The sequence below is a fragment of the Rattus norvegicus genome, chromosome 20, assembly GCF_036323735.1.
Source record: "Rattus norvegicus strain BN/NHsdMcwi chromosome 20, GRCr8, whole genome shotgun sequence".
NCBI lineage: Eukaryota > Metazoa > Chordata > Mammalia > Rodentia > Muridae > Rattus > Rattus norvegicus.
Window position 1 is genome coordinate 5,019,141 of NC_086038.1, and position 27,035 is coordinate 5,046,175.

The following is a 27,035-nucleotide window of genomic DNA, read 5'->3' on the forward strand; positions in this document are numbered from 1 at the left end:
AGTGCTCTTAACCACTGAGCCATCTTTCCAGACCCTGTTACAGCTCTTAATGGTTTTATTAATATTGGTAGCTGCCAGATGAAGTATTGTGAGTAAATACCGTAAGATGTAGAAATGTCCATTTTGACCTGTTTTGCAGAGTGAGGGAGGCTATGGGCTTTCACTTGGAGGGACACACTAACTTTGCTGCCTGCCCTGGTGCCTCTCCTCTGTCCTTCAGCTCAGGGAGTTGTGCCCATAGTGCCCACACCGGGCCCTCTGTGACCAACTAAATCTCTCACTTCCCCTGCCCACCGGTTCGAACCATGGTTCGGTCCGTGCCGCCTAGTGCCCATTGGCTGGTGTGGGCGCGTCACCGCCCCAGTACTAGTTCCAAGTAGCCTCTGGTCCTTTCCCTCCTAGAGGAGCACGGCCATGCCAGTGCTCGCCGCGGGAGGAGTGGCTGTGTGCCCAGGTGCGGCGCGCGGGCGGGGCTACGCGTGCGCAGAAGGGCGGGGCAACAGAAAGCGTGAATGAGGAGGGCGGTTCCGCGTGCGGAGGCGGAGCTTGGAGTGGCCACGGGGGCGGGGCAACTAACGGATGTGGCATGGGGCGGGGCCCGGCCCTGACCTGCAGGCTAGCTGCCAAGAAGGTTATTTCCTGCTGCCCTCAGAGCAAGCCTCCTATCCGAAAAGGGGGCTACAGGGATTTCCTCGTCCTCCCCGACCGGCCGCGCCTCCAATAGCGCAGCGCCCTCCGGGCCTACTGGAGGTGAGGGAGGTGCTGCCTACCCGCCCCTCCGTCGTCTCCTCCCACTGGTGCTCCCCACCCTCCACTCTCCTCCCTCCTTCTGTCGACTCCTCCTGCCGCTGCTGCTGCTTTGGCTGCTGCGTCATACGCCCCAGAGCGGCCAGGACGGAGGGGCTGGGCCCGGGGACCCCCCTGGCCTCCACCTGCACGCCCCTCGGCGCTCACACTCAGTCTTCCCGCACCGGGGACTCACCCAGATCTCTTGGGTCTGCCCCTACCTGGCTTCCAGCTGCCCCAGCTGTCACCGGTAAGGAGAAGGCGGGAGGCCCGGAGGGGGGGGGGCAGGGAACCGGGGGTCGGTGCGCAGGAAGGGCTGGGGGAGCCTCCTGGTCCCAGTTTGGGATCTGTGCTGGGGCGACTCAAGTCCCTCCGTGGACTGGCAGTGTAGGGGAGTAGAGACTTGGACAGGGACACGCCCCCCTCCTGGGGCACTCAGGGAAGTTATCTAATCCCAGGTCAAGGAGCCCCAAATTTGAGGGTGACCTAACATAACCTGGCACCAGGATGGTGGCTCTAAATAAGACACACAAGCCTGGGGAGGCAGCTGTTTCTACTCCTTTAACGTCTTTAGAAAAGCTCCCAAAACATCTCCGGGCAACAGATTGCCCCAGTTAGGCTACCTCTACACAGCTGGGAAAGGTGAAACTAAGTGGTAACCTTGATTCTGCAAACATCTTTTCCACCGGAGGTCCGGAGGAGCTGGGATACTACGGAGCTAGGCAGGGGAGATGGAAAGGAGTGGAGTAGAGAAGCTGACCAGAACGACCTGCCTCCTCGGGGTTCTAAAGGATTACGAGACTGGGGTTGGAGATTCCTGGTCAGGGTCAGGGTTTCTTCATCCGTAACAGAAAACAACCCACACAGGGACACTTTCTCAGCGCTCATAAACTCTAACCATCCTGTTTCAGAATAGCCCACCCCAGGATGCAATGGCGCAGCTCCCCCGGCTGAGCCGTTTGGGTGCTCCCTCTCTTTGGGACCCAGCCTCCCCTGCTCCCACCTCAGGCCCCAGACCTCGGCTTTGGGAAGGTCAAGATGTGCTGGCAAGATGGACTGATGGGCTCCTGTACTTGGGCACCATCAAAAAGGTGAGGCCCACCTCTGATCCCCTGCCTTCCCAGGCCGGTCTGATTCCTGCCCCCACTTTACGGTCTTGGTCATCCACTCCAGGTGGACAGTGCGCGGGAGGTGTGTCTGGTCCAGTTTGAGGATGATTCCCAGTTTCTAGTTCTATGGAAGGACATCAGCCCAGGTGAGACCCTTCAAAGCACAGCTTCCCTCTGCAGCAGCTGGAGCCGATGGGGACGCTGGGTTGAAGTGGGCCTCCTGACACTTTGTTCTCTCACAGCCGCCCTTCCTGGTGAGGAGCTCCTCTGTTGTGTGTGTCGCTCTGAGACCGTGGTCCCTGGGAACCGGCTGGTCAGCTGTGAGAAGTGTCGCCATGGTGAGAGGGCGGGATGTTTAGGGGGTGCAGTTTGCCCTGGGTCTTCTGGGTTACCACTAGAAGGGTTACCCTCCCTCATAGCGTGAGTCACGCACGTCTCCTGCCTGGGCCAGTCCTCACCCTGTCACCTCATCTCAGTACAGGGAGAGGGAGCGTGGATGCAGGTGACAAGGCTGAGGGCCTACCGTAGCTCGCTCACATTTCTTAACCAAGCTTCCTTGGGCAAGGTCCTCAACTGCTAGAAGCCCGTTGACTCAACTTGAGTGTCAGGATGAGACCTGCCAGCGGGACCGGTCTTAAATGCCCTGGTCAGGACTTAAAGGCCACTCTGTGGCCTTCTCTCCTCATTCAGCCTATCACCAGGACTGTCACGTCCCCAGGGCCCCAGCCCCTGGAGAAGGAGAGGGCAGCTCCTGGGTCTGCCGCCAGTGTGTCTTTGCGATTGCCACAAAGGTAAAGGCACCTCTCTGCCTGCTTGTGTGGGAGCCTCCCGTGACCTCTCCTCCTTCCCTGCCCTCTGAGGCTTCCCTCTGTTCCTCTGCAGAGGGGAGGTGCCCTGAAGAAGGGTCCCTATGCCCGGGCCATGCTGGGCATGAAACTCTCCCTGCCGTACGGTCTGAAAGGGCTGGACTGGGACGCCGGACATCTGAGCAACAGGCAGCAGAGCTACTGTTACTGCGGGGGCCCGGGGGAGTAAGTGAAGGAAGAGCAGGGCCAGCCACGGCATGGGTGTTTTGTGGTGGTAGAGCCCAGGACAGAGGGGAGCGAAGAGGGTGAGGGGGGGCCCTGTGGTTTGAAGAAGGCTGAGGGCCATGGCGCTGTCTTCCCCTTGAGGTGGAACCTGAAAATGCTGCAATGCCGGAGCTGCCTCCAGTGGTTCCATGAGGCCTGCACCCAGTGTCTGAGCAAGCCCCTCCTTTACGGAGACAGGTGAGATCCAGGGAGACTGCACAGGAGCCTGGGGTGCTCTCTCTCCCGCGCTCCCGACTGACTAGTTAGCCCTCTGCAGCTCGTACTGGAGGGTTGAGTGAGGTCCCTCTGTCCTGACCCATATACAGATTCTATGAATTTGAATGCTGTGTGTGCCGGGGCGGCCCTGAGAAAGTACGGAGGTTACAGCTTCGCTGGTGAGAAGGATGGTGCTCTCCGCCATTTTACTCTATGACTCCTGACTCCATAATGCTGCTGCTGTTGACAATCTCATGCTCCTCCAGGGTGGATGTGGCCCATCTTGTTCTCTACCATCTCAGCGTTTGCTGTAAGAAGAAATATTTCGATTTTGACCGAGAGATCCTCCCCTTCACCTCTGAGAATTGGGACAGTCTGCTCCTGGGGGAGGTAAGGGTTCTAAAGTTTGAGAACTGGGGTTTTTGGAACAAGGAATGCGTGCTCCCTGGGACCCATTTACCCTCTTCCTTCAGCTTTCAGACACTCCCAAAGGAGAACGCTCTTCCAAGCTCCTTTCTGCCCTTAACAGCCACAAGGACCGGTGAGTCGGAAGAGGGAGGCTGAGGGAGTGATGTGCCAGCCTGGATGAGGGGACTTGGCAACTGCCCTGATCTGCGGATTTCCCCCTTGTCCCAGTTTCATTTCAGGGAGGGAGATTAAAAAGAGGAAATGCCTTTTTGGTCTCCATGCTCGGACCCCTCCTCCTGTGGAGCTTCTCACTGGAGATGGATCCCCCACCAGGTCACTGGTCCAGGGGGGATGGGGGAAATTCTCAAGGATCTGTTTGGAGGGTACATGTACAGAAAATGGGGGTCTTGGGGTGCCTGGGAGGGGGCTGGGGGGATAAGGAGGCCTCTTACAGCTTCCCTTCAGGGCAGGGCCCTGGGGGAGGGGTCTCACGTCCCCTGGGGAAACGCCGGAAGTCGGAGCCAGAACCCTTGAGGAGGAGGCAGAAGGGGAAAGTGGAGGAACTGGGGCCACCCACAGCAGCTCACAGTCGGCATGGGTCCCAGGAGCAGAGGGCCCTGCAGGTACAAGGGCAGGGGAATCCCGTGGGGCAAACCGGTGGGGGTGTGTGAAGGAGCCAAGGGTCATCTCACAGCCCCTCTGCCTTCTTCTACAGGCCTCAGAGTCTCCACCACCCCCCAGCCCTAACCAGAGCTACCAGGGCAGCAGCGGCTACAACTTCCGGCCCACAGACGCCCGCTGTCTGCCCAGGTCAGTACCCGGTTCAGATGTACCCAGTCATTCCCTTCTCCAGACTCTGTCACCTGCAACTGTTTTCCCTTTCCGCCTTCTTGCCTCAAATTTTTTTTTTTTTTTTTTTTTTTTTTTTTTGAGCCGAGGACCAAACCCAGGGCCTTGAGCTTGCTAGGCAAGCACTCTACCACTGAGCTAAATTCCCAACCCCTCATCTCAATTCTTGTACCAAAGAGGTGTAGAGCTAACTGCCGCCCAGCCTTCTGGGTGCGCAGGCGCACTAGCGGTAGTGTGAGCTCAGACCTTCTCAGGGAAGGCATGCTTCCCTGCTCCCGGTGCTGACCTGCCTGTTCCCAACCCCAGCAGCCCCATCCGGATGTTCGCCTCCTTCCACCCTTCTGCCAGCACTGCAGGGACCTCTGGGGACAGTGAACCCCCAGACAGGTGAGTCTATCCTGTCAACACCAGTCCCCTCCTTTCCTTATGTGACCTTAGGCTTTAGTCTCTCAAAGGCATGGCCACCCGTCTGCCTTGAATGTTGTGTTCAATAGCATACCACCCTCATCTAACTGGCCCGTCTAGTCTTCCTGTTGTCTTCTCTCTTCCAGGTCACCTCTGGAACTTCACATTGGCTTCCCCACAGACATCCCTAAAAGTTCTCCCCACTCAGTGACTGCCTCGTCTTCCTCGGTCCCAGCCCTGACCCCAGGCCTTTCTAGACATTCACTGCCCCCTTCTCCCTTGTGCCGTAGTTTGTCTCCGGGGACTGGGGGAGGAGTCCGAGGTGGGGTTAGCTACCTGTCCCGGGGTGACCCTGTCAGGGTCCTTGCTCGAAGAGTGCGGCCTGATGGCTCTGTGCAGTACCTAGTCGAGTGGGGAGGAGGGGGCATCTTCTGACAGCTCACTTGTGCTCACCTCCCCATGCACACACTGGCACTTTCACGCCCTGACCTCTGACCTCACCTACAGCTGGGATGTACCTGGAGAGACGGAGTGGTTCTCCCTCCTGCCCAGGCTGGAATCCAGGGGGTTGGAGAAGAGGTCCTCTTCTCTGCCCCTTGATGACTCCTAACCCCCCTCCCATTCCCTTTGATGTTATTTTGTTACAGCTTTTGAAATATTTTTTAAGAGTATTTAACCCTGGGGTATAGAGACTTGGGGGGGGGGTCCAGGATTCCAGACTGTATGACTAATAAAGAGAAATAAACCTAGCAGGCATCATGAGTCATTTTGAACGATGGACAGAGGCACTCTCCATCTTCCCCAACCACATCTACGTCACAAGAGAAATGGGCCTGGAGAGCAGGAGAGGATTTATTAGGGGCTCAGTCATCATGTGGAAGCCCAAGAGCATTGAGCAGAGGAAGCTGTGGCGGGAACAGGGCTTGTCATGGTAGGGCCTTGCCAGAGCCTGACACTGATTCCGTGACCTGGTGCACCCAGTGCAGATACGGGGGATTCCCCTGCTCCACGGGCAGTGCGATCACCTCGGCAACTTCATAAGGGTGCACAGATCTGCAAAGTGACAGGGCCGGGGTTATTCAGACACCCAAAGACATACCAACTAAGCCACCAGTCCTGGACTCCCCAGTAAGCCCCACCACACAGTATCCATCTTGGACCTCTTTTTACCAAGCCTGGGAAGGTATGTGTGTGTCTCACTCAGCAGCAGAGTGCTTGCTTGCCTGGAATGCTCAAGGCCCCACCTGGTTCATCCCCCAGTACCACCACCACCAAAAGAAAACCTCAGTTCTTACCGGACAAACTCTGTCAGAGCAGGGACCAGGGAGCTTTGTGTTTTAATCATCTAAAGGGCAAAGACAGACACAGTTCAACCTGGTGTCAGGTGAAAGAGAGCCAGAGTTGTCAAAGGAGCCGGGCAGGAGGGGAGTTTTCTCACCATCAGCACCTCACTATCTTCCTCGATCTTTCCTTTCCATTCATAGCTGAGGAGGTCAGAGAAAGAAGGAAACAAGTCTTGGAAAAGGAAAATTTCTCCCAGAAAAAGCTCTTAGCCCCCTCAAGTTAGATTAAGTTTCTAACTGACAACTCACATGGATGTGATCTGCGGGATGAGGTTGACGCAGGCTGCCAGGCGCTTCTCTACCACTGCCCTGAGGGTGAAGCGAGATCAGAGTGCGCACGGCCTGGAGTTGTGCTAGTACCCCAGAGACAGCACCCTCTCCCTATCCCCAACTTTCCTTCGTAGGTCCTCGGGCCGAAGTTCCCCCACCTGGCAATCTCCTTGGCGACTTTTTCGTTCGGACAAGTGACAAAGGCTGCAGAGACTGATCCTGGAACGTAGCCGGAGCCCGAGGCCGGCGACGGCTGGGACGGAGGGCTTCCAGAAGCCATGGACAGCAGAGCTCGGGGTAGCAATAGAAGGCGGGAAGCCACCGGCAGTAGGGCAGGCATGCAAAGAAACGACAGGAGCAGCGTGGCCTGGAGCAGGGGAGGGGGGCGGATTCAGTGTCCCCACAACTGCACCAGGAAACCGCACCCGGGCTGCCTTTTGGGGCAGACACCAGGCCTCTGCCCTGCCTTTTCTGCACTAGGAAGAAAAATGTCCCTGAAACTTAAAACTTGGGACAGCTCCTCGGTTCGGCGGATGAAGCTCGGCCAGACTTCGAGACCGGAAGGGGCGGGACCAGACTCACCCCTCCGCCGAGTAGGACGCCGAGCGCCCGCCCCCAGTTCATGCAGCCCGCGCTGGTAGAGAAAAGGAGAGATCAAAGGCCGCTCATTTCACCGAGGAAGGATCGGGAGCCCCGAGCGGAGCGGTCTCCCCTTACCTGCAGAAGCCACGTGACGAGAAAACAGTGCACACCACGTGACAGGAGCAGCCCTGCCTTCCCAGAATCTCCAGACCTGGCCAATCCCGGCCCTCGAATGGCCCGCTAGCCCTGCCTCCCTAAGGGGGCGTGGCGTCCGGCCCCCTGGCCAATCGGCAGCTTGGTCCGAGGACGTGCGCAGGAGTAGTCCGCCCACTTCCGTGAAGCCAGAGCCCGCTGCTGGCAGGGGAACGCTGCTGCGGCGGCCCGCCGTCACGTGATGAGGCCTGTCCTTTCAGGAGGCGCCGCCTCAGGAGCAGCGAGCGGAGGCCAATCTCCGGTCGGCCTCGCCGGCCACGTGATGCGGGACCTGGCGACCCGCGCTCTCGCTGCGTCAAGCTGGGGCCGGGGAGTCGTCCTGAGGCCCCGGAGTGTGCCTAGTAACAGTCCCCCTCCCTCCCCGCGCTGACAGGCGGGGAGCAGTGAGAGCGTCGGAGCAGCCTTGGGTGGGGACAGTGCCCCCCCCACACCCACCCCGCCCGCCCTTGCGTTAGCACCGAACTGAGAAGCCAGCTGTCCCTGGGTAGGGGGCAGTGATCAGGCAGGCTCAGGCATGGCACTGCCAGGGCTGGGTGAGGAAAGACACCTTTGCAAAGCCCTGGGTGACACCTGTAAATGGGCTAGTGGGTGATGCGAGATGCCGAGAACCCAAAGCTTAGGACCAAGTGTCTGACATAGGAGAGTTGCAGGTTAAGAGTTCAGAGGGATGGCCCTGTTCTTTCTCCCTTGCTGATTCTTCTCCCCAGGACTGGCCCTTACAGTCCTGTCTTGGGTATCCTTACCTTCATCCATTCCCCCAAGGAGCCAGGACCTGCCCTACATAACCTCCCTGGAGCCTAAACACATCCAGTGACCCAAAAAATGGAGAGGGGACCAGTGAGAGGCCAGAAAAGAGGGAGGAGACAGCAGGAAAAAGGGCTCTGCCGCCCAAATATTAGCCCTCCCTCCAAGGTCTGGGGTCCTTGGCGTGGGTGGCTGATGTTAGGCTCCTGCATTTCCTTCTTGAGTTGGGAGGGGGCCGGTCTCTGAGACCCTTGTGTGTGTAGGTGATGGGGGCGGGGGTCCAATATTTGGGCCCTTCCTAGGGTCTGAGTTACCTGTCGAGTTGCTTCAGGGAATGGAGTCCTGCCGTCACCAACTCAGACCTTTCAGATGGAATGTATTTTATTTAGATCTCTGTGTGGTCATCTTCATCTTTGGGTCAGCCGAATGTCTCCTCCCTCGTCCCCAAGTTTGCAGTTTCTTTGAGACATGAATGTGGGGTTTCTTATCTCAAGCTAGGTTCTGAAATCTAATTCTGGCCTGGGACTCTTTTCTAATATTGGCTTCATGTTTTCCTTTGGGTCTAGGTCTCTGTTTTAGATCCCCCAAACTACCAGTCCAGGGTTCGAATAAGATTAATATGGGTTTGGGGAACCCATATTCTGATCCATGAATCCTTTCTTTAATTTGGGTTCAGAGTGGGGAGTGTTCTGAGCTCAGAGGTCTCTTCCTTCTAGATTTGGATCTGTGAGACCCAATTTGTTGAGTATGGAGTGAGGGGTGAAATATCTTTCTCTGGATCTGGGTCTGGGGTCTGTCTCAGGGTCTTGGGTTAGCTTCTTCAGGTCTCTGGTGTGTATGAGTCAGGGGTCCCTCGCGCTCTCTCTTTCCAGGTCTCCCTGAGTAGGGGTGGGGGCTGCAGTCTCTCCCTCCTCCTCCTGCTCTCTCCTCTCTAGCTCGCTTCCCCCGCCCCCCCTCTCTCTCTGCTGCCGCTGCTGCCGTTGGCTCTTATTCTCCTCCTCCTCCTCCTCTCTCCTCCTCTCTGCTCCTCTCCGCTCCTCTCTCCTCCTCTCTCCTCCTCCTCCTCCTCCTCCACCTCCTCCTTCTCCCCCTTTCTCTCCCCCTCTTTCTCTCTTCTTTTTCTTCCCCGTCCCCCCCGCCCCCTCCCCCTCAGGCCTGATGAGCAGGTCTCGAGCCTCCATCCATCGGGGGAGCATCCCCGCGATGTCCTATGCCCCCTTCAGAGGTACGGTGGTGGTAAGGGTAGGGGAGGGCCATATGGGGGGGCAAGAGGGGGAGGGGCAGGGGGCGGGGGAGGGCCAGGGCCACCGAGGGGAAGGAGCGGCTGAAATGGAGGGAGAGGGGAGGGCTGGAAAGGCAGAGGTGGGAACAGTGGGAAAGGAGGGATTAGAGGCATAGGGGTAGGTAAGGGATAGAGGGGCTGAGATATGGGCCCTGAAAGGGGCTGAGGGGAAGTGATGGAGGGAAAGCGCGTCAGAAAGGGATGAGAAGGGAGGACTGAGTTTGGGGAAAGGCTGCAGAAATGGTTTGGATTTGGGAGCTGAGTGAGGAAGAAATTACCAAGGAAATAGAGGCACGGGCTTAGGAGATGGGTAGAGGGGAAAATGAAAACACGGGCGGCGTGAGAGACCAAGGAGATGGGAAGGGAATTTGGTGAGGGGCTCGGGGTGATAGGACTTAGGAAAAGAGTAGAGGAGGGAGGGAGGGAAGGGGGCCAGATGGAGAAAGAGGGTGGCAGTGGGGGGGTGGGGGGTCCAGATGGAGGGAAGAGAGGAGAGAGAGAGAGGGTTGGGGGAGGGGACGCCAGAGAAGGGGGAGGATCAAGTGTTTTTTTTTTGTTTTGTTTTTTTTTTTGGTTGGGTTGGGGGGAGATGCATTTAAGATTGAGGGATGGTTGCAAGGGCCAGGTAACAATTCTGAGGGCGACTGGCTCTTAGAAGTGAGATGCAGTCTCAGGGTCTCATTTGCTTCCTTCACTTAATCGCTTTGACCCCTTCCCCCACCCCACCTCTTCTTTCCAGTCCCCCTCCCTGCCTCTGCTGTCCATCAGTTATATCTTTCCCCCCATATGGTGTCCGTTTCTTATATGAGTCCCCCTTCTGTCCTTCCCCTGTATTGGTCCCTACCTCATATCTCTTCTCTCTCCCTCCCCTTTTCTAATAACTACCTTAGTACATCACTGCTGCTCCCGGGCTCTGTGTGTGTCTCAGCCCCCGTCGGGCCCTGCTCACCCATGTTGGCTGAAACCTTCTGGTCCATTCACTTGCCTTAGGCATACACCACCATCATTACTTCCTTTTCTCTTAGATCCACCCTGTTACTTGTCCCTCAGCTCACCCTCTGTTTCCTATCCCACTTCCCATCTTGTCACATGGTTATTTCCTCTTATGCCCCAACCTGGTGATTCCTCTCTTCTTGTCCCCTCTGCTTCCTTGGGTGATGGAGATTTGGGGGGGTACCAAAACATGGGTTTTGATGGTTGGAACAGGGCTCTAGGGAATCCCCGTCTTGGACTCTTGTGGAATTTGTCATTCCAGTAAAAATTTCCCATTTCCCCTTTCTCTGCCATGTTCCATCATCTCCCAGGGTCACTAGTGTACTTAACTATAGACTGTGTGTGTGCCTGTGTGTGTGTGTGTGCTTGCATGTATGTGTGTGTATGTGTGCATGTGTGCCTGTGTACGCGTGCATGTGTGTGCGCATGTGTATGCATGTATGCATATGTGTGTGTGTGTGTGTGTGTGTGTGTGTGTGTATGCGTGTGTGTGTGCGCATGTGTAGAGTTGAACCTAAGCTAAGGTCCCCTGTGTCCCTTTCCTGTTCCCAGTAGAATAGTGTCCCTTGAGGTCTAACCTGCTTGCCCCAGCTGTAGCCTGGAGCAGCTGTTGTGTCTTGCTTACATGCATCCACAGATTTTCCCTCTGGGTCCACCATGTGTTGAGATGAACTAGGCCTCCAATGGCTGCGCTCTAAGTTATGGGTGGAGGGTGTTGCTGCTGTTGTGCTGGGGCTTTGAATCCTAGTGGGATTTTTGTTGTTGCTGTTGTCGGTTTTGGGGGTTGTTGTTGTTATTGTTTGTTTTGTTGGGTTTTTTTTTCCCTACCACTGAGCTATAATCCTCAGCCCCACCAGTGATCTTTGATATTTAGAGAATACGAGGAGAGTCTCCAAGAAAGCATCAAGACAGTGAAATTCTGAAAGCACTGTGAGGTTTAGGCACAATTCCCCAGGTGTTCATCTTTCTGTCTGACCTGCGATTTGGGTAAATATGACCATCATCGGTAAGGGGATGGAGTTCCCTAAAGTTACTCAAGGGACTGGAACGAAGCTCAAAGGCCAGTTCTCCTGAAAGGTGCCCAAGTTAATTACCCCACAAAGGTGACAGCACTGGGATTTTCTTCCTGTGAACATTCTCCAACTGATCTCTTAAGCCTAGACTTATCACTCCAATGTCACCAATCTAACTTTTCTGACTCCCTTAAGTCCTTTCCTTCACTATGTCCCCAAAAATGGTCTATGGCAACAATGCTAGCAAGACAGCCAAGATGTCTCAGGGAGATCCTCGGACAACTGTTGGTCCTTCCCCGCTCCCCCCACCCCCAAATCTATCTTCAGATCCTTGGGAAGTTCCTCTGTCATCAGGCCTGGCTGTTCCGCTCTCCTCCACTCTTTCTTAAGTTCCTCACTGTGCCCAATGACAGCCAGGTGCGGCTGTCAACCTGTAGAGTTGGCTTCATTTCTACCTATGAAGCTTAGGTGGGGAGAGGAGGATTGACTCTTGACTCCTGAGCATGTTGTGAACAGAAAGGCCAATCCCATCTCTGGTCATCCAAGCAGTATACTCACAACCTTCTCCCACCCTGATCCCCCTGATAACATCAGGATAGAAGTGGGTAATTAGGAAGGGAAGAAGAGAGGGGAGGCCTCGTGCCTCTCTGAACATGTAAGCCCCCCTTCCTCTCTTCTAAATGTTTATTTCTCAGGATCTCATGTCTCAGATATTCTTCAGAATACCGTCTTCCTCTCTACAGCTGGGCACCTCAGATTCTCCTAAACGTGTGAGGCCACATCCATTGTGAACAGCTTGTCAGTTCCTCTCCTCTGACCTCTCTGTCTTTTGCCAGTTTCATAAACCTCTCCAACACCCCTCCAACATTGGGGCAGAGTTTTCCCATTCTCCTGCCACCAGTAAAGTCCCTCTGTGTCATAAGACTAATTCTCATCTTTGAAACCAAGCCCATCCCCTCCCTGGAGCCTCCTATGATGATGCCACTCAGTGTGAAAGACCATCTTCCGACCCTTTAAAACCACCAGGCATTTCACACCGAAGACCTCTCTGGGCAATCCCTCCTCCCTCTTTGCAGACTCTCCTCCCCGCTCTAGGTTTCTACACCCAAAGTATAGACCCTCCCTCACTGCTTGTGTGTCTCTGTCCCCCAGATGTACGGGGACCCCCTATGCACCGAACCCAATACGTTCATTCCCCGTATGACCGTCCCGGTTGGAACCCCCGGTTCTGCATCATCTCTGGGAACCAGCTGCTCATGCTGGATGAGGATGAGGTGAGCGGGCTGAGGAGGAGGTTGGGCAGAGGGGGAGAGCACGGAGGAGAGGATGCTGGGGAGAGGCCTCTTCAGTGAAAGGGAGAGAACCCCAAGAACAGCCAGGAAGAGAGGCAGGAGGTGGGAGGAGGGTGGCCATTGGGATTGCCATGTAGAACCAGGGTGTTAGAAGAGAGACAGCCCTTCTTTGCCTTTGAGGCCATTGGCTGTGCTGCAGAAGAGCCATGGTTCTGAAGATTTGAGGGCGCCTCCTGTTTCACCCCATCCATATTGTGGGGGGAGGGAACATGAAGAGATTGAAGCAAGTGAGGAAAGGGGGCCTTCCTCCAAAGTGAAGCGACCCTCAGCTTTCTCCTCCCTTCCTCCCCTAGCTCTTCCTCACAGGGCACAGTGCAGGCCAAGACTGGGTGACCCTGAGGAAAGGCAGGGGAAGTGGGAGCGGCTGGAGGGACTGACAGACGACAGGACCGGGGTCGCTGGACCTTGGCATGAATGGGAGCGAAACATGGTGTGAGCTTCAGAGTAGGTTGACTTGAGCCTCCTCTCCAAGGCAGGCTGGGTCTGAGGAAGAGCATCGAGAGGAGGAGAGGCCCAAGCAGGCAGGCGATGGACTGTGAGAAGCTATGTGCAGGGACAGGACTGGACTCTCCAGAGGGAGGAGGTGAAATGGACAGGGAGTTCCGAAGGAGGTGGTTAGTGGTCAGAGTGCGAGGAGTGTTGGTTCCATTGTAGGAACAGAGTGCGAGGCCCCCAGGTGTGACTTAGGGAGCCATCTTTAGAGGGTGTGGGGTACCGGGGAGAAGTAATGAGAGGTGTGTGGCTGGGACTGGATTTGGGGGTAACTAGGGTGTAGAGGAGCCTGGAGAGCAGGTGACAATGTGGGCAGGGAATGCCCAGATGGTCAAATAGAAGTAAGTGTCTGAGAGGAAGCTTGGTGGCCTGGTAGACCTAAGTTTGGGGTACTGGAAGGCGTTTGAGTGATTTGCTGTTGGTCACCAGCCTTGACTGAGGATTTGAAGTCCATTAGGTGGTCTGGGAAAGAGAGAGCCAACATGGGTGGGAGCCAACGCAAGCAGTGACAAGGAAGGAATGAGACATGGAGACCGAAGGGACCCACTAGCCATCCGAGGCCAACAGGAATAGCCTGTCTGGTAGGAAGGTGGGAGTGGGAAGGCGAAGATGGAGCTGGAAGAATGAAGGCCCGAAGGAGCTGGAATAGGGTGGATGGTGGGGCTGGGGCCTCGTGGGAGTCTAGCTTCTGGTAGGGGTGGGAGTTAGGATGCGACTCCCAGGGGGAGCTGAGGTGAGGCCTAGGGAAAGGTTGGGCTGAGGGGAAGAGGGTAAAGGAGGGAGATGAAAAGGGGGGAGGTGACCAGGCCCTCTTGGGGGAGGGGAGGTTGGGTCCCAGTCTGGCCGCAAGCCGGGCTGTGGGAGGAAGACAAGCTGTGGAACTGATTATAAATGCAGCTGTGACAAGCTTGAGGGAGAGAAGGGGGCGAGGAAGGTAGGAGGTTGGGAGGGAAGCAGGGAGAATGGACGAACTGAAGGTCACAGGGAAACCAGACTCAGGAGGTAGCTAACTCCTGTGGATATGCGGGAAGCGCTGAGTGGGGTTTGGGAGAATCCTCTAGACTGTTTCTAGAGAAATGGGGGAGAGCAGGGAACGAGAAGTCCCCTCGCCAGGGCCAAGGGAAGTGGGCAGGGGTGGAAGGGGCAGGTGGGCTGGCAAGGGGCCGGCCTTCCACGGAAGGGGAGAGGAGAGGAACGGCGCAGGCCCGTGGGGTCTGACACACTCCCCAATCCCCTAGATACACCCCCTTCTGATCCGCGACCGGAGGAGCGAGTCCAGCCGAAACAAACTGCTGAGACGCACCGTCTCTGTGCCAGTGGAGGGGCGGCCCCACGGCGAGCATGGTACGGAGGCCGAGCAGGCTCGTGCCCCGGACAGTCGCGGGGAGCGGGCGGGGGCGGAGAGCAGCCGTGATCCCGATCCCGAGGACAGGGCGCCCTCATCCGGGCTGCGCGGGGTACCGGGGCTGTTGGTGAGCGGCCCCCGCGTGTCCATACACTGCTTAGCTTTGCTCCTTCCTCTCCAGCAGTGAAGTTTGACCGTTTCCCTGGTGCTTGTGAAAATAATCTGCTTAAACCTCTAGTCTCCTGTCTGTGCTCCTGGCCCGGGCCCTCGCCTCCTCCATCTGAGAACTTGGAGAGAACGACCCAGTCCCCGCCCTCCCTCAGACCTGTGCTCCACTCGCCAGCTCCCATCTTTTTTCAGATCTTCAGGCCTGTGGCCTTTTCTTCTTCCCCCTCAATTGGTTCCGTTTTCTGCAGTCGTTCACTCCCTGCTTTCTCGGTTCTCCACTTTCTCATTCTCCATCTCTCCCCCCTTGATCCCAGTGTCCTCCCCTCTGCTCCGGGTGGAACTCCGTCAGACCCCCCATCTCCTCACTGTCTCTCCAACTCTCTCCCTCTCTCCATCTGTCTCTTCCCCTTCCTCCTCCCTTCTGCCCCCCCACCCCCCTCTTTAGTCATTTAAAAAAAGATTTTTGTCTTCCTCTGAGAAGTTCGCTTAAAAGGTTTCCATGGGAACAGTGAGGGGAGATGAAGGCAGGGAACAGGGATCTGCAGCCAAGGTGCAGAGAGACGCCCTCAGTCTCCGGAAACCCCCTTGCCACTGCCCAGTTCCTCAGCATTTCCCCTCTGTGACCCCCATCCAACCCCTTGAGACCCCTTTATCCCGCCCACCATCTCTTCCTCCCCAGGTTACAGGCTTCCTTAGAGAACCAGTCGCCTGTGTTCTCCAGCCCGCTGCCTGCTGATAGGTCTAGGCCTCGCTGCCCTTGGGGGCCAGCTTTGGCACCCCAGGCCAGTGGTCAGGGATGTGTGTCATTGTCATGGAAACTGACAGGAGGGTGTAGGTAGCACTCTGAGGCAAGCCAGGTGGTGAAGCGTATATAGAGATTGGATGATGTCTGTCTGTCGTGTCCATGTCGGGCATGTTTTTCGTTTGTGCAGTGTGTGTACCTGTATGCTCTGGAATGGTAACATGCTCACAGAGCGCGTTCGCCATGTGTCCCGCTGTTGGCCGCTCTGCCCACACAGTTCTCTTGTCTCCTTAGAGTACTCAGAGTGCCGAGGCCTTTGGTGCGGGTCTCCTGTGTTTTGGGTGAAGTTAAGGTGGCCTGTGAAGGTTACTGCATTGGGGCTTAGGAAACGCTGAGAATGATTTCGGATATAGATGTATATATTTGTGGGGCAGGATTAGAAGTTAGTAGGTGGTGAAGGTTTGGAATCTTCGGAGAGAAATAGAATGTATAGGGAGCATGGAGGGTGTGCAGGAGACATCAAGGGTTTGGGGACTTTGAGGGCTCCACTCTGCAAAGGTGTTTGCTGAGGCTGTGGACGCTCCAGCCCGGGAGAGGTCGCCGGACCTTTGAGGGCATTGGAATCCAGGGCTCCTCCTCTGCTGGGTGGAGCTGCAAACCCTCACTCCCTTCAAGGGTTTCTCGCTCTCTTTCTCTCCCTCTCTCTCTTTTTGGGGGTGGGGGTCCTGTTCACGAGGCGATGATGGGAGGCCTAGTTGGTTTTGGGGGTCCCTCTGTCCCCCTCCCCCGTCTCTCTCGCTCTGTCTCCGGGCGACGGGGCTCGTGACAGAGGCGGCCACGGCAGCAGCGGTCGCCTAGCAACGGCGGCGGGGCCCGGGCAACGGCGGCAGCGGCGGGAGCGGCGGCGGAGGGAGCCGTTCCCGCGGCTGTCACCGCGCGGCCGTCCAGGCCGTCCCGGGCCCCGCCGCCGCCCCACCGCGTCGGGCGGCGCGAGCCGGGCCGCCGCCCCCTCTCCCTCCGCACCCGCCCCTCCCCCGCGCAGAGCGGGCCCCTCCCCCACCGGGGACACCCTCGACCCCCCGGGGGGCGGTGCGAGGTAAGGGCGGGGCCGGGCGGACGAAGCGCGCGCGTGGGGGGCCGCGCGCGTGGGGCGGGGGCGCGCGTGTGCGTGGGCACAGGAGGGGGCTGGGGAGGCCGCGGTGGCGGTGGCGGCGGCGGCGGCGGCGGCAGCTGCTCCCTCCGCATGTTCTCGCTGCATCTTCCGAGTGGGGGGAGTTATGGTAACCGGAGGGGGGAGTAGAGGTCGGAAGGGAGGGGGTCTGGGCAGCTTCCTGCTTGTGACCGCGCGTGGGGGCGGCTGGTGTGAGGGGGTTTGGAGCCCTACGGAGGGCCAGCCCTGGTGTTTGCGTGTGTGATCTTGACCGTGCTTGTGCCCCTGTGTGTCGGTGCATGTGCACATGGGGCCCAATTCCTCTTGCACACGTGTAGCCAACACTGTGCAGGTATGTCCTGTCTTGCCCCGCCTCTGCCAGTTAACAGTCTGAGGGCCTGTGGGGCTAGTCACCGGCTTATCGGGCAGTTTGTGGCCAAACTAATTCAGGTCACCTCTGACCCAGAGCGTGCATGTCCCTGGTTGAGGCCGATGTGTAGGAATGTGTGGCTGGCCAAATGAGAATTTTCAGTGTCCCTGGTGGCAGGTGTGTGTCTTTGCATGTATGTTCCAACATTGGCCTGAGAATCTGTGTCAGTCCCAGCATGGGTGTCCAGGGCGTGTCTGGATGTGGGTGGTGGTGTGCCGGGGTGCCGGTGGTGGGGACGAAGTGTGTGAGTGGTTCCTTGTAGTCCGACCGCATGAAACACCTTTAGACTAGGCAGGTATGAGCCTCTCTGCCTGGTCCCCAGTTGGGGACAGAAAAGACTGACAGGAAAGAAGTGAAGGGGTAAAGAGGGAAGTAGGAATGAGAAAGTCATCAAGAGGAGAGCAAAGGCAAGGGTGGAAGAGAATCTAAGAGCGCTGAGCTGGACTTAGAGAAAAGAGGGCAGAGGACAGGGAAGTTGGGAGGCAGCTGGAGAGCCAGATCTTTCTGTGAGGCAGTCTAAGAGGGTGGAGAAAGGTGGATGCAGGGGGGCCTAGGTGGCTGGGTCTGTTGGGTCAGGCTTGGCTGGATTGCTGGAGGCCATGCAGCCACAGAAGCTAGTTCCCAGTGAGGCCTGTCACCAGGGAGACTGCAGTGGGTGCCCTCCCCCCAATTTCTCTATTTCCTCTGTAGCCCAGCTCCTCATCTTCCTCTGGTTCCCTCTCCCCTGGCTCCCTTTGAGAGCTCCCAGCTGGGTATGGAGAAGAAAGGCTACAGGGAGGGTAGGGGTTTGGGGGATTGGAGGGTAGGAGAAATGTTTGTGGGTGATGTTGAGATTAGAGACATCGGAGAGGCGGAGTCCAAACCCTTGCTCTGTATGCCTGTGTGTGTGTGTGTGTGTGTGTATACAGGGTGTGTACTGTGTGGGTGTATGCACAATGCCTATGTTACGGGCCTGTGTAGGTGGCTGTTATGTGTGTGCATGAGTGTATACACCATGCAGGGATGGGACATGGAGATCCAGCATGGTAGTGTATGCTTTTCAGGTTTGCTGTGTGTCCAAGGCTGCATGCTTTTTACCACAGGCTGCACTAATAGCAGGATATCCCATGTTCCTGTCACTCGGCCCTCTTCTGTGCTTCTGCCTCCTCCTCGTGTCAGAGTCCTTGGGAGCCGTGTGTGTGGCCTCCATGTACCTGTGACTTATTGTGGAGTTCTTGGTATTTTATGACTTCCCTCCAGGAACTAAGCAAAGCAATTAGCAGATCTTCCTCTGCGAATGCTTTTAATTCTGAGAGAAAATTTTAGTGGATTTAAACTTAAGGCTTCTATGCCTGTATTGGAGACGCACGTATGGAAATAATGGCTGAGCTAGGTCCCCTGGAATGAGAGAGAGGCAGCCATACCTGAGAAACACAGAGGAAGGGACAAGGAGGGAGCAGTTCGGGGCCTCCAGGTGACAGAGGCTCCGTAACCCATTTGCTCTTTCTTCATCTTTTGCTTTATTTGTTGTTTTCCTGGCAGCCATCACAGTGCTGGTGGCTAGAGTCACGGAAGGGCTGGAAGAAATCGAGAAGTGGGGAGGAGGGAGTTGTCCCAAGACGTGGATGTGGTTGTACTGTTAGTGTGAATTATGAGTGTCGTTGCTTTAGGAGCACCCCTTTACCTGACTGGGGTCATGGTGTATGTGTACAGGGGGACACACGGGGCCACAGCATGCTTAAGTGTGTGTCTCAAGGCTTAGACCGACATGATCCTGTCTGTGGGGCATGAGTTGTCACAGGGTTACATGTCCATTTATGTAGTGTACTGCCCACATGATAGCCACATAGTCCACACAGCGGTTCTCACGTGGCTGTCTGAGTTCAAGTATGTACACCCCGTTTCAGTACTCACATATGTCTAGGCATGTGGGATGTGTGGCCTGGGGTCCCCGTGCTCAAGGCTGTCTGTATGTCTCCGAAGCACATAGTTTCCTCTTATTTCTCCTAATGTGGCTGTGATATACACGGTTCCCCACTGCTTGGTGAATTTTTCGTGCTCTACACACGATTCCTGGGGGACTGAGAGGGATCCCGTGTTTCAGGCTCCAGACTTGCTTGTGTGTGAAAACCTGAATCTGCCTGTAAAAGGAGCAGAGGACTGGCTCTGAGGCAGTGGGCAGTCTGGAAGCAGACATGAAAATGTCGCGGGGCTTTCACTGTTCTGTTCTGGAACCTAGCGGGTTAACAAGCAGTTCTTCCGGTTGCCCCCCCCAGCCTGTAGCTTCTTGTTGCCATGGAGATGGCGGCCCCGCCCCCGATGCAGCACCAGCCCCCCCATTGGCTGCAGTGGTGACTGTGGGGCTGAGGGGGGAGCCCAGGCCTGGGCAGCCATTCTGGAGCTGGAGCCGGAGCTTGGCATCCCCCCACTTTGATTCTCCTTCAGCCTTTCAGCCCCTCCAAATTCCCTAGCAGCGGATCTTCAGCTCCCTTCCTCTGAGCTCCTGTTCCTTCCATTCTTGGCAGGCTGAGCTTCATCCGTATTCACCTCCCCCTCCGCTCCGCCAGCCTTTACTTGGGAGTCCTCAGAATCCCACTGCCCTTCCTCCCCACTCCCCTGCATTCTTTTCTTCTGCTCTTCAACCATTCACTAGCACTGCAGTGCACGTGGAACCGGCACCTTCTCCCCGCTCCCCATCGGTCCCTTCCTCGGATTTTCTGTTCCCCTCCACTCAGCACAGGTCTCTTCTGAGACCTCCCCCTCCAGTCCTGGGAGGGGGTCATGGGAGGCAGCCCTGGACCTCCAGACAGACAGGGCCACTGGGAGGTGTGGGGAAGGGGGAGGATGTGTCTAGCCGGGAAAAGAGGAAAGCCCATCTGTGGGCAATGACCTTTAACCCATCTGCCCCTGATCAAGCCCCTTCCTTCCCTTGGGTGAGGGACAGGCAACTGATCCTCCCTGGGCCATAGGTATTCATCATCGGGGAGGTTTTACTGACCCTCTTGACTATGGCCCCCTGCTGACCGCCAGTCCCAGCCATGGGCTTAAGGCCCCCCACCCCGACCCCGTCAGGGGGCTCCGGTTCAGGTTCCTTGCCCCCTCCTTCCCACCGCCAGCCTCTCCGCCGCCGCTGCTCTTCCTGCTGCTTTCCGGGGGGTAGGTGAGGCCGGAGCTGAGGGGCCTGGGGAGGTGGCTAATACACTGGCCCGGGGTGGAAATCGGGACCAACAGTTCCCCAGCCCCTTCCCCAACTTTCCTCCGGGCCCTTTCCTCCCCTCCAGAATACCACTTGGGTCGCTCGAGGAGGAAGAGTGTCCCCGGGGGGAAACAGTACAGCATGGAAGCCGCCCCCGCTGCGCCCTTCCGGCCCTCGGTGAGTGAATGAAGTGGCTGCCAGATGTGGCTCAGCCTGGCCCCTCCAGCCCCAGCGGGAGCTCCAGGATTCTGAAAAAGAGGGCCCAGGGAAGAGTGTGCATGTATTCCCCACCTCTTTGGTTTACCCCTTCTTGGCTCTGCCCCCTACTTCTTGGACCAGCCCTCCCACCTTTTCCAAGCGAGTGTGTGTGTTTGTGTATCTGCTCACATCAGACAGTACCCGTGGGAGCAAGGAAGACAAACTGGTGTCAGGGCTCTTGTCCCTTTTCCTCTGCTCCACGTTCTTCCAGGGCTTCCCTGCCAGCTCAGGGTGTCTAGGGAGAGACTGAGCTGCCCCAAGCACCCCATTTCCCATTTGCTCCCCAGCAAGGCTTCCTGAGCCGGAGGCTAAAAAGCTCCATCAAACGTACAAAGTCACAACCCAAACTTGACCGGACCAGCAGCTTTCGACAGATCCTGCCTCGCTTCCGAAGTGCTGACCATGACCGGTAGGTACAGGACCTGAAATGAGGTGGGTGGAGTGGGGGTTCCCTGAGGATAAAGGTCAACGGGCTCATGCTGGTTGGGGTGCAAGAGACTTCAGGGAGGAGCTGGCCTAAGCTGTGGGTGGCAGGAAAGAGGGACAGACGACCTGCCCAGGCAGGGGAGGAGGTGAAGGTGAAGCCAAGGAGGTCAGGAGGGCTCGCAGAGTGGACGAGCTAGGCCTCAGAGACCCCAGCAGCAGGGCCAGTGGGGAGCCACAGGACAATGGGAAAGGAGCCTCTGGTATGCAGGTAGCAGAATGGGGCAAAGGCTGGAGCTAATCCGGGCCTGAGGAAGCCTGCTTGCCTTCTGCCCTTCCCTGGGCTTCCCCTCGTCCAGTCGCTCCTGGAGAGAATCTGTCCTTTTCTCTGCATCTGCTCTCCCAGGGACTGAGCAGGGTAGGGAGGTTGGGACACCTTTCCCTGCCCCCTTCCAAGTAACCAGTGCTGGATTTGGGGCTGGAGGGGGGGGTGAGGGCATGGTATTCCTGGCCGCGGGGGCGGGGGGCCGGGGGAGCGTGGTGCTGACGGCAGCCAGAGCCTGTGATGACGGGGCTGCTATAAATAACTTCACGGAGGCTCCCACACCCGAGCTCCCCTCCTGCTTCCCCATGCTCTCCATCTTGGTCCCCTACCCATTTCCACACCACTTGGTGTCCTTGCTCCCCTCGCTCTGGTACCTCATCCCAGTTTATCCCCTGCTCCCGGTGGCACAGCACTGTGTGCGCGTGGCCACCCTGGTCCGTGCTCCGTAAGGAAGAGCTTGCTCTTCCTTAGCCTTCCTGCGCCTGCTTTTGCCTCCCCCTGCTGTGCTGCCTCCTCCTCCCCATGTCTGCTCCCCAGCCTCTGACCTCTATTCTGCCCCCTTGCTCTCTCCTGTCTTTCTCTCTTTACCCCTGGTTGTATTAGAAACTCACTTCATTTATAGTTTGAATCATAAAATGTTTATTAGATACTAACTGTGTGCCAGGGCCAAACCAGACATTACTGTATTTCCTCTGTGACTCAAGTCTTTGCTTCCAGTTTTTCCTTTATATTGAGATTCTGGATTCTGGAGTCACCTAAACATGTCCAGGCCATTTTGTTTTTTCCTTTTCTTTTTTGCTGCTGCTTTTTTGTTTTTGACATGGTTTGTTTTGGGTTTTAAAGACAAGGTTTCATCATGTGGCCCTGGCTAACCTGGGACCTGCTATGTAGACCAGTCTGGCCTCAGACTTAATAGGGATCTACCTGTCTCTGCCTCCTGAGTGCTGGGATTAAAGGTCTGTGTTACTCTGCCCAGGAATTCTGAGTATGAGTTGACTCAGATAAGTCCCTTGAAAGGCATTGGTTTCCCCTAACCTGGGCTTCCCCTGTGAGGCTGTGTGTGATGGACTGAGGCTCTCCTCTGGCGAGGAGAGGGCCTTCCCTGATTCTTCTCTGAACCTTGTGCTGCCAGGGCCCGGCTGATGCAGAGCTTCAAGGAGTCTCACTCCCATGAGTCCCTGCTGAGTCCCAGCAGTGCTGCTGAGGCCCTGGAGCTCAACCTGGATGAAGACTCCATTATCAAGCCAGTACACAGCTCCATCCTGGGCCAGGAGTTCTGCTTTGAGGTAGTGGCTTTGAGGGCTGCTGTGGACTGAGAGGCAGGGATGCAGGAGGGTAGGGGCCCCCGAGGGCCTTGAGTAAGTGGCATATTCGGGGATGTCAGGGGAACAGGGCTGGGATAAGGAAGGAAGGCGTGGTGTGGTCTTTGGCCTCTAGGAGGCACGCTTCTCCCGTGGGGCCCCATCTCAAATCCACACTCCTCTCCAGGTAACAACATCGTCTGGGACAAAATGTTTTGCCTGTCGGTCTGCAGCCGAAAGGGACAAATGGATTGAGAATCTACAGAGGGCTGTGAAACCCAACAAGGTATTGAGGAGAACGGGAAACAAGGGGCAGGGCCTGTGGGCTAAGGGAGGGGGTTTGGGAGGAGAGGGCAGGTACCAGGGCCCAGGTGATTCCCATTATTCAGAACCCCCGTTTATTTCCCTTTCTCCCCATCTGCTACCTTATATCACACCCTGCTTCGCTGACATGAGAGTCATAGTGCTAGGGGGCCAGCCAGCAGGACCTGTTGGGCCCTCCAGTTCAGTCTAAGGGCCAGCCGGAAGGCCTCACTTGCCTAACAGGTTGTTATCCAGCCCCACTCACAGTGCTCTGTGAACCCTGGCTCTTTTTACAAAGTCTTCACAAGCATGGTTGGACTCTGTGACCTCCAGGTCCCCTTGACAGGGCCCCTGTGCATCTGTGTTTCAACCAAGACCTATGTTCCACCAGGATAAGGTGCCACTCTGTCAGCTGGTCTCTGACTCCAGTTTGTGGCAGGCTCACAGTCCTGGCCATCTTTCTCTTTCCCCCGAGGGCCTTTATTAGGAAGTCCCACTTAAGTGCTAGACACAGTCGAAGGCACACAGGGTCTGCACCGCACTCTTTCAGCACTGTACTACTGGCCTGCGACTCCTACCAGCAGCTTAAGCTGGCCCTCAGGCACTGCACTGGCTCCACATGTAACACAAGCAGTATTTTGTTTTTGCACATCTGACGTTTCTGTGGGATTTTCTCATCTGAATCTTTAGGGTGTTCCTTACTTTAAAAAAAATGTTGCTGGGCGTGGTGGCACAGGCCTTTAATCCCAACACAGAAGTGGGTGGATTTCTGTGAGTTCAAGGCCAGAGTGCATTCCAGGATTGAGCTTTGTGGAGTAAGAAAACCAAAAGGAAATAACATAAAAACTTCCTTATTTATTCAGTGGGGATGGGGTGGGGGAGGGGAGGTCACAGTGCACAGATCAGAGCATGGCTTTCTGGACCTGGTTCTTTCCTTCCACTCTGTTGTGGGTCCTGGAGCGTACACCCATGCTTGGCACCTTCCCCAAGTAAGTCATCTTGTTGGCCCTTCCCTGCTTTTGACCTGTTACTCAAGCATTTTCCAGCGTGAATTCTGTATGAGCTGCCCTTCTCTGTTAGCTGCCATGGCTGCTGTAAAAAGCCACCATGAACTGAACCAGCTGAAGCCATTCCCTCACTGCTCAGGGGTCTAAGTCCAGCGTGAGCAAGGCCGTGTCAGTTCTGAGGCCGTTACATTCAGTCCTTCCCTCTTTATGCAGCTGCCTTCTGTCTGTATGTCTCTAAATGACCCTCTCCATGTGATAAAGTCACCAATAGATGGATTAAGAGATTATATATATTTTTTTTTAAGATTTATTTATTTATTATATATAAGTACACTGTAGCTGTCTTCAGACACACCAGAAGAGGGCATCAGATCTCTTTACAGATGGTTGTGAGCCACCATGTGGTTGCTGGGAATTGAACTCATGACCTCTGGAAGAGCAGTCGGGTGCTCTTAACCGCTGAGCCATCTCTCCAGCCCAAGAGATTATATTAACATCTGTCAGGTCGCTCTTTCCGAATGACATCACACTCAGATTCTAGAGAGGCGATAATTTGAGGTCATGGTTAGATAGAGTGGTGCATGTACTTCTGGTACTCTCGGGTACATATGCTCATTTGAGGCCAGCCTGGGCTACTTAGTGAGCTATCTCAGAAACCAAAACCAGGTACAGTAGAATTTTGGGAGTGGTGGACGCTATTAAAGCCCAGTATACTTACTGCTAACCCTATGGCCACCATCTTGAGCCCACGTGCTCACTGTCCTGGTGTGTCTGTCTTTACCCATTTATCTGCCCCAACCACGTCCTCATGCCAGGACAACAGCCGCCGGGTAGATAACGTGCTGAAACTATGGATCATAGAAGCTCGAGAGCTGCCCCCCAAGAAGCGATATTACTGCGAGTTATGCCTGGACGACATGCTCTATGCACGGACCACTTCCAAGCCCCGCTCAGCCTCAGGAGACACTGTCTTTTGGGGCGAGCACTTCGAGTTTAACAACCTGCCTGCTGTCCGGGCGCTGCGGCTGCATCTGTACCGTGACTCGGACAAAAAGCGGAAGAAGGACAAGGCAGGCTACGTTGGCCTGGTGACTGTTCCAGTGGCCACCCTGGCTGGGCGCCACTTCACAGAGCAGTGGTACCCCGTGACCCTGCCAACAGGAAGTGGGGGCTCTGGGGGTATGGGCTCGGGGGGAGGAGGGGGGTCAGGGGGCGGCTCAGGGGGCAAAGGGAAAGGAGGCTGTCCTGCTGTGCGGCTGAAGGCCCGTTACCAGACAATGAGTATCCTGCCCATGGAGCTATATAAGGAGTTTGCAGAATATGTGACCAACCACTACCGCATGCTGTGTGCCGTGCTGGAGCCCGCCCTCAATGTCAAGGGCAAGGAGGAGGTCGCTAGTGCACTGGTTCACATCCTGCAAAGCACAGGCAAGGCCAAGGTGAGCCGCGTCCAGGGAAGGCTGGCTGGAGGGCAGAGAAGAGGGAATGAACTCAACTGACGGGGTCGGACTCTTCAGAGGCTGACCCTGGGGCTTTCCTGGGCTCCAGGACTTCCTTTCAGACATGGCCATGTCAGAGGTAGACCGGTTCATGGAGCGGGAACACCTCATATTCCGCGAGAACACGCTCGCCACTAAAGCCATAGAAGAGTATATGAGACTGATTGGCCAGAAATACCTCAAGGATGCCATTGGTACTTCAGGCCTTCCCCTGAACCTCCCTGCCCACCCCACTACCCCTAAACCTGGGCGCCCAGTCCCCACATCCACCTTCCTCAGAGTCCCGGACCCCAGCCTCCAACCATCTGATTCTGCCATTCCTCCAACCCAGGGAGCCCCTGCCCCTGCCCTTGGAAAGTGTGACCGCTCCCTGTTGTAACCCTCTCCCAGGGGAGTTCATCCGGGCTCTGTATGAATCTGAGGAGAACTGTGAAGTAGACCCCATCAAGTGCACAGCGTCCAGTCTGGCAGAGCACCAGGCCAACCTGCGGATGTGCTGTGAGTTGGCCCTGTGCAAGGTGGTCAACTCCCATTGGTGAGACTGGGGACGCTGGGCTGGGGGGCCAGGGCTGGGCGGTTGTGTGTCCATCTGTTCATCCGTCTGTCCATCTTCAGAGAACTGAGCATCAGTACGGGCAAAGCACTTTCTGGGGTGTCGTAGAACAGAGAGAGGTGGACAGGGCTGGCTCCTGACCTCAGATGGCCTCTGACCAAAGTGATCAGGGATGCACGAGATGCTCGAAAAGCCACAGAGCCATTGTGATGTGTCCCATTGAGGGAGGGTCCCTCGGGCAGCACCAAGTCAGAGAAGATGAAGGCGTGTGGGGTGCCCAGGGCTGGGCTGTGAGGATCGGCTCGGGCTAGTATTTGTACACAGTAGGCAGAGGGCGTTTCCGGGGCAGTAAGATAGCACAGGTGAGGGAGGTGGTGTGAGAAGGCTGTGATCCTTCAGAGGTTGGCTGGCAGCTGCAGCCATGGCTCTAGTGGAGGCAATAGCGGGGAGAGAGCTGTGCTTTGGGAAGGAGAGAATCTGGAAGTCCAGGGTTCAGGAGTCTGCAGCCATCAGAACACTTTGGGGTAGGCTTAAAGGTGTTGGCATCAAGAAGCATGGCTGAGACTGGCCCAGAAGTCAGTGAGCTCCACGGTGAAGGAAAGGGGGAAGCACAGTCCCCGTGAGGCTCTGGTTCCGGTGTGAAAACCAGATGTAGATCCAGGTAGAGTTAGAAAGTCTAAAAGGGGCTGCTCAGGTCGGCTAGCGGAAGGACAGGGATTGTCTGAGGGGTTGTGCGTGCGCAGTCAGGATGACTCCAGGTCATGAGACTGTAGTGCTTAGGGACCCACAGCCTCATTGGCAGAACCAGGGGAGTCTAAAGGAGGAGCCAGCTGGCAGTGTGGGGGCGATGGTGAGCTGTTTTACAGTGTCAAGTTTAAGGTGTCAGTGGGACATTGAGGTGGCGCCGGGAAGGAGGCGGGGAAGAGTGAGCCGAGCCATCCCAGGGCTGGGATCATGCCTGGGCACGCCCATCCCCATTTCCCTGGAGTCCAGAGAGTTGGGGGGTCCGAGCTCCCTGTGCCTCAAGTGACCCTCCATCTCTCTCCCATCTCTGTCTCTTCCCTCGTGTCTGTTTTTCTTCTCCTCCTCTCCTTGTCTCTCTCACGCCCTCTTTGTCTCTCTCCCCGTGTCTCTCTCCCCTCACCCCTTCCCCCTCCATTTCTCTCTCCGGAATCTGTTCCCTTTCCCGTGGCCCTCTTCTTCAGCAGCCTCCTGTCTTTCTCCTGCAG

At 56.4% G+C, this 27,035-nt stretch overlaps 3 protein-coding genes across 20 annotated transcripts in view; 2 read left to right on the forward strand and 1 right to left on the reverse strand.

Annotated features, from left to right (window-relative positions):
• Positions 1 to 509: 509 nt before the first annotated feature.
• On the forward strand, positions 510 to 5,592 carry Phf1 (PHD finger protein 1). Of its 12 annotated transcripts, none has more exons than XM_039098511.2 (15): positions 510 to 750; positions 1,698 to 1,877; positions 1,960 to 2,041; positions 2,138 to 2,233; positions 2,586 to 2,686; positions 2,778 to 2,926; positions 3,068 to 3,163; positions 3,292 to 3,360; positions 3,448 to 3,571; positions 3,655 to 3,722; positions 3,818 to 3,922; positions 4,044 to 4,212; positions 4,305 to 4,399; positions 4,748 to 4,825; positions 4,964 to 5,592. In XM_039098511.2, exons 1-15 carry the CDS (start codon positions 580 to 582, stop codon positions 5,052 to 5,054), a joined length of 1,674 nt encoding a protein of 557 aa, XP_038954439.1. In that variant the 5' UTR covers positions 510 to 579; the 3' UTR covers positions 5,055 to 5,592. The 12 variants fall into 12 exon arrangements, 9 of the variants coding, with proteins under 9 accessions (XP_038954439.1, XP_017457078.1, XP_038954438.1 ...); XM_017601589.3 differs by having other exon boundaries at positions 518 to 750; positions 4,745 to 4,825; XM_039098510.2 differs by having other exon boundaries at positions 521 to 750; positions 4,990 to 5,592.
• Positions 5,593 to 5,675: 83 nt separating this feature from the next.
• Positions 5,676 to 7,306, reverse strand: Cuta (cutA divalent cation tolerance homolog). 5 transcript variants are annotated; one of them, XM_006256120.5, is made up of 7 exons: positions 7,174 to 7,306; positions 7,039 to 7,090; positions 6,615 to 6,823; positions 6,436 to 6,495; positions 6,282 to 6,327; positions 6,139 to 6,188; positions 5,680 to 5,896 (listed from the first exon to the last, which is right to left on the reverse strand). In XM_006256120.5, the coding sequence occupies exons 2-7, from the start codon at positions 7,078 to 7,080 to the stop codon at positions 5,770 to 5,772; spliced, it is 534 nt and encodes a 177-aa protein (XP_006256182.1). In that variant the 5' UTR covers positions 7,081 to 7,090; positions 7,174 to 7,306; the 3' UTR covers positions 5,680 to 5,769. The 5 variants fall into 5 exon arrangements, 4 of the variants coding, with proteins under 4 accessions (NP_001158178.1, NP_997659.2, NP_001158179.1 ...); NM_001164706.1 differs by lacking the exon at positions 7,039 to 7,090 and having other exon boundaries at positions 5,676 to 5,896; positions 7,174 to 7,252; NM_212494.2 differs by lacking the exon at positions 7,174 to 7,306 and having other exon boundaries at positions 5,676 to 5,896; positions 7,039 to 7,170.
• Positions 7,307 to 9,085: 1,779 nt separating this feature from the next.
• Syngap1 (synaptic Ras GTPase activating protein 1) overlaps positions 9,086 to 27,035 on the forward strand; it is a 30,294-nt gene continuing 12,344 nt past the window's right edge. For 2 of the 3 annotated variants that reach the window (NR_144519.1, NM_181092.5), the window contains exons 1-10: positions 9,086 to 9,220; positions 12,436 to 12,557; positions 14,366 to 14,471; positions 20,223 to 20,314; positions 20,683 to 20,804; positions 22,276 to 22,429; positions 22,632 to 22,730; positions 24,570 to 25,193; positions 25,303 to 25,447; positions 25,644 to 25,788. Coding sequence is in view for 2 of the 3 variants with exons in the window: in NM_181092.5 (NP_851606.3) it covers positions 9,154 to 9,220; positions 12,436 to 12,557; positions 14,366 to 14,471; positions 20,223 to 20,314; positions 20,683 to 20,804; positions 22,276 to 22,429; positions 22,632 to 22,730; positions 24,570 to 25,193; positions 25,303 to 25,447; positions 25,644 to 25,788 (1,676 nt within the window). In the remaining variant the exon portion in view is untranslated. Of the gene's footprint in view, positions 9,221 to 12,435; positions 12,558 to 14,365; positions 14,472 to 19,797; positions 20,098 to 20,222; positions 20,315 to 20,682; positions 20,805 to 22,275; positions 22,430 to 22,631; positions 22,731 to 24,569; positions 25,194 to 25,302; positions 25,448 to 25,643; positions 25,789 to 27,035 lie in introns of those variants that run through there. The other variant, NM_001113409.3, reaches the window with a different exon arrangement.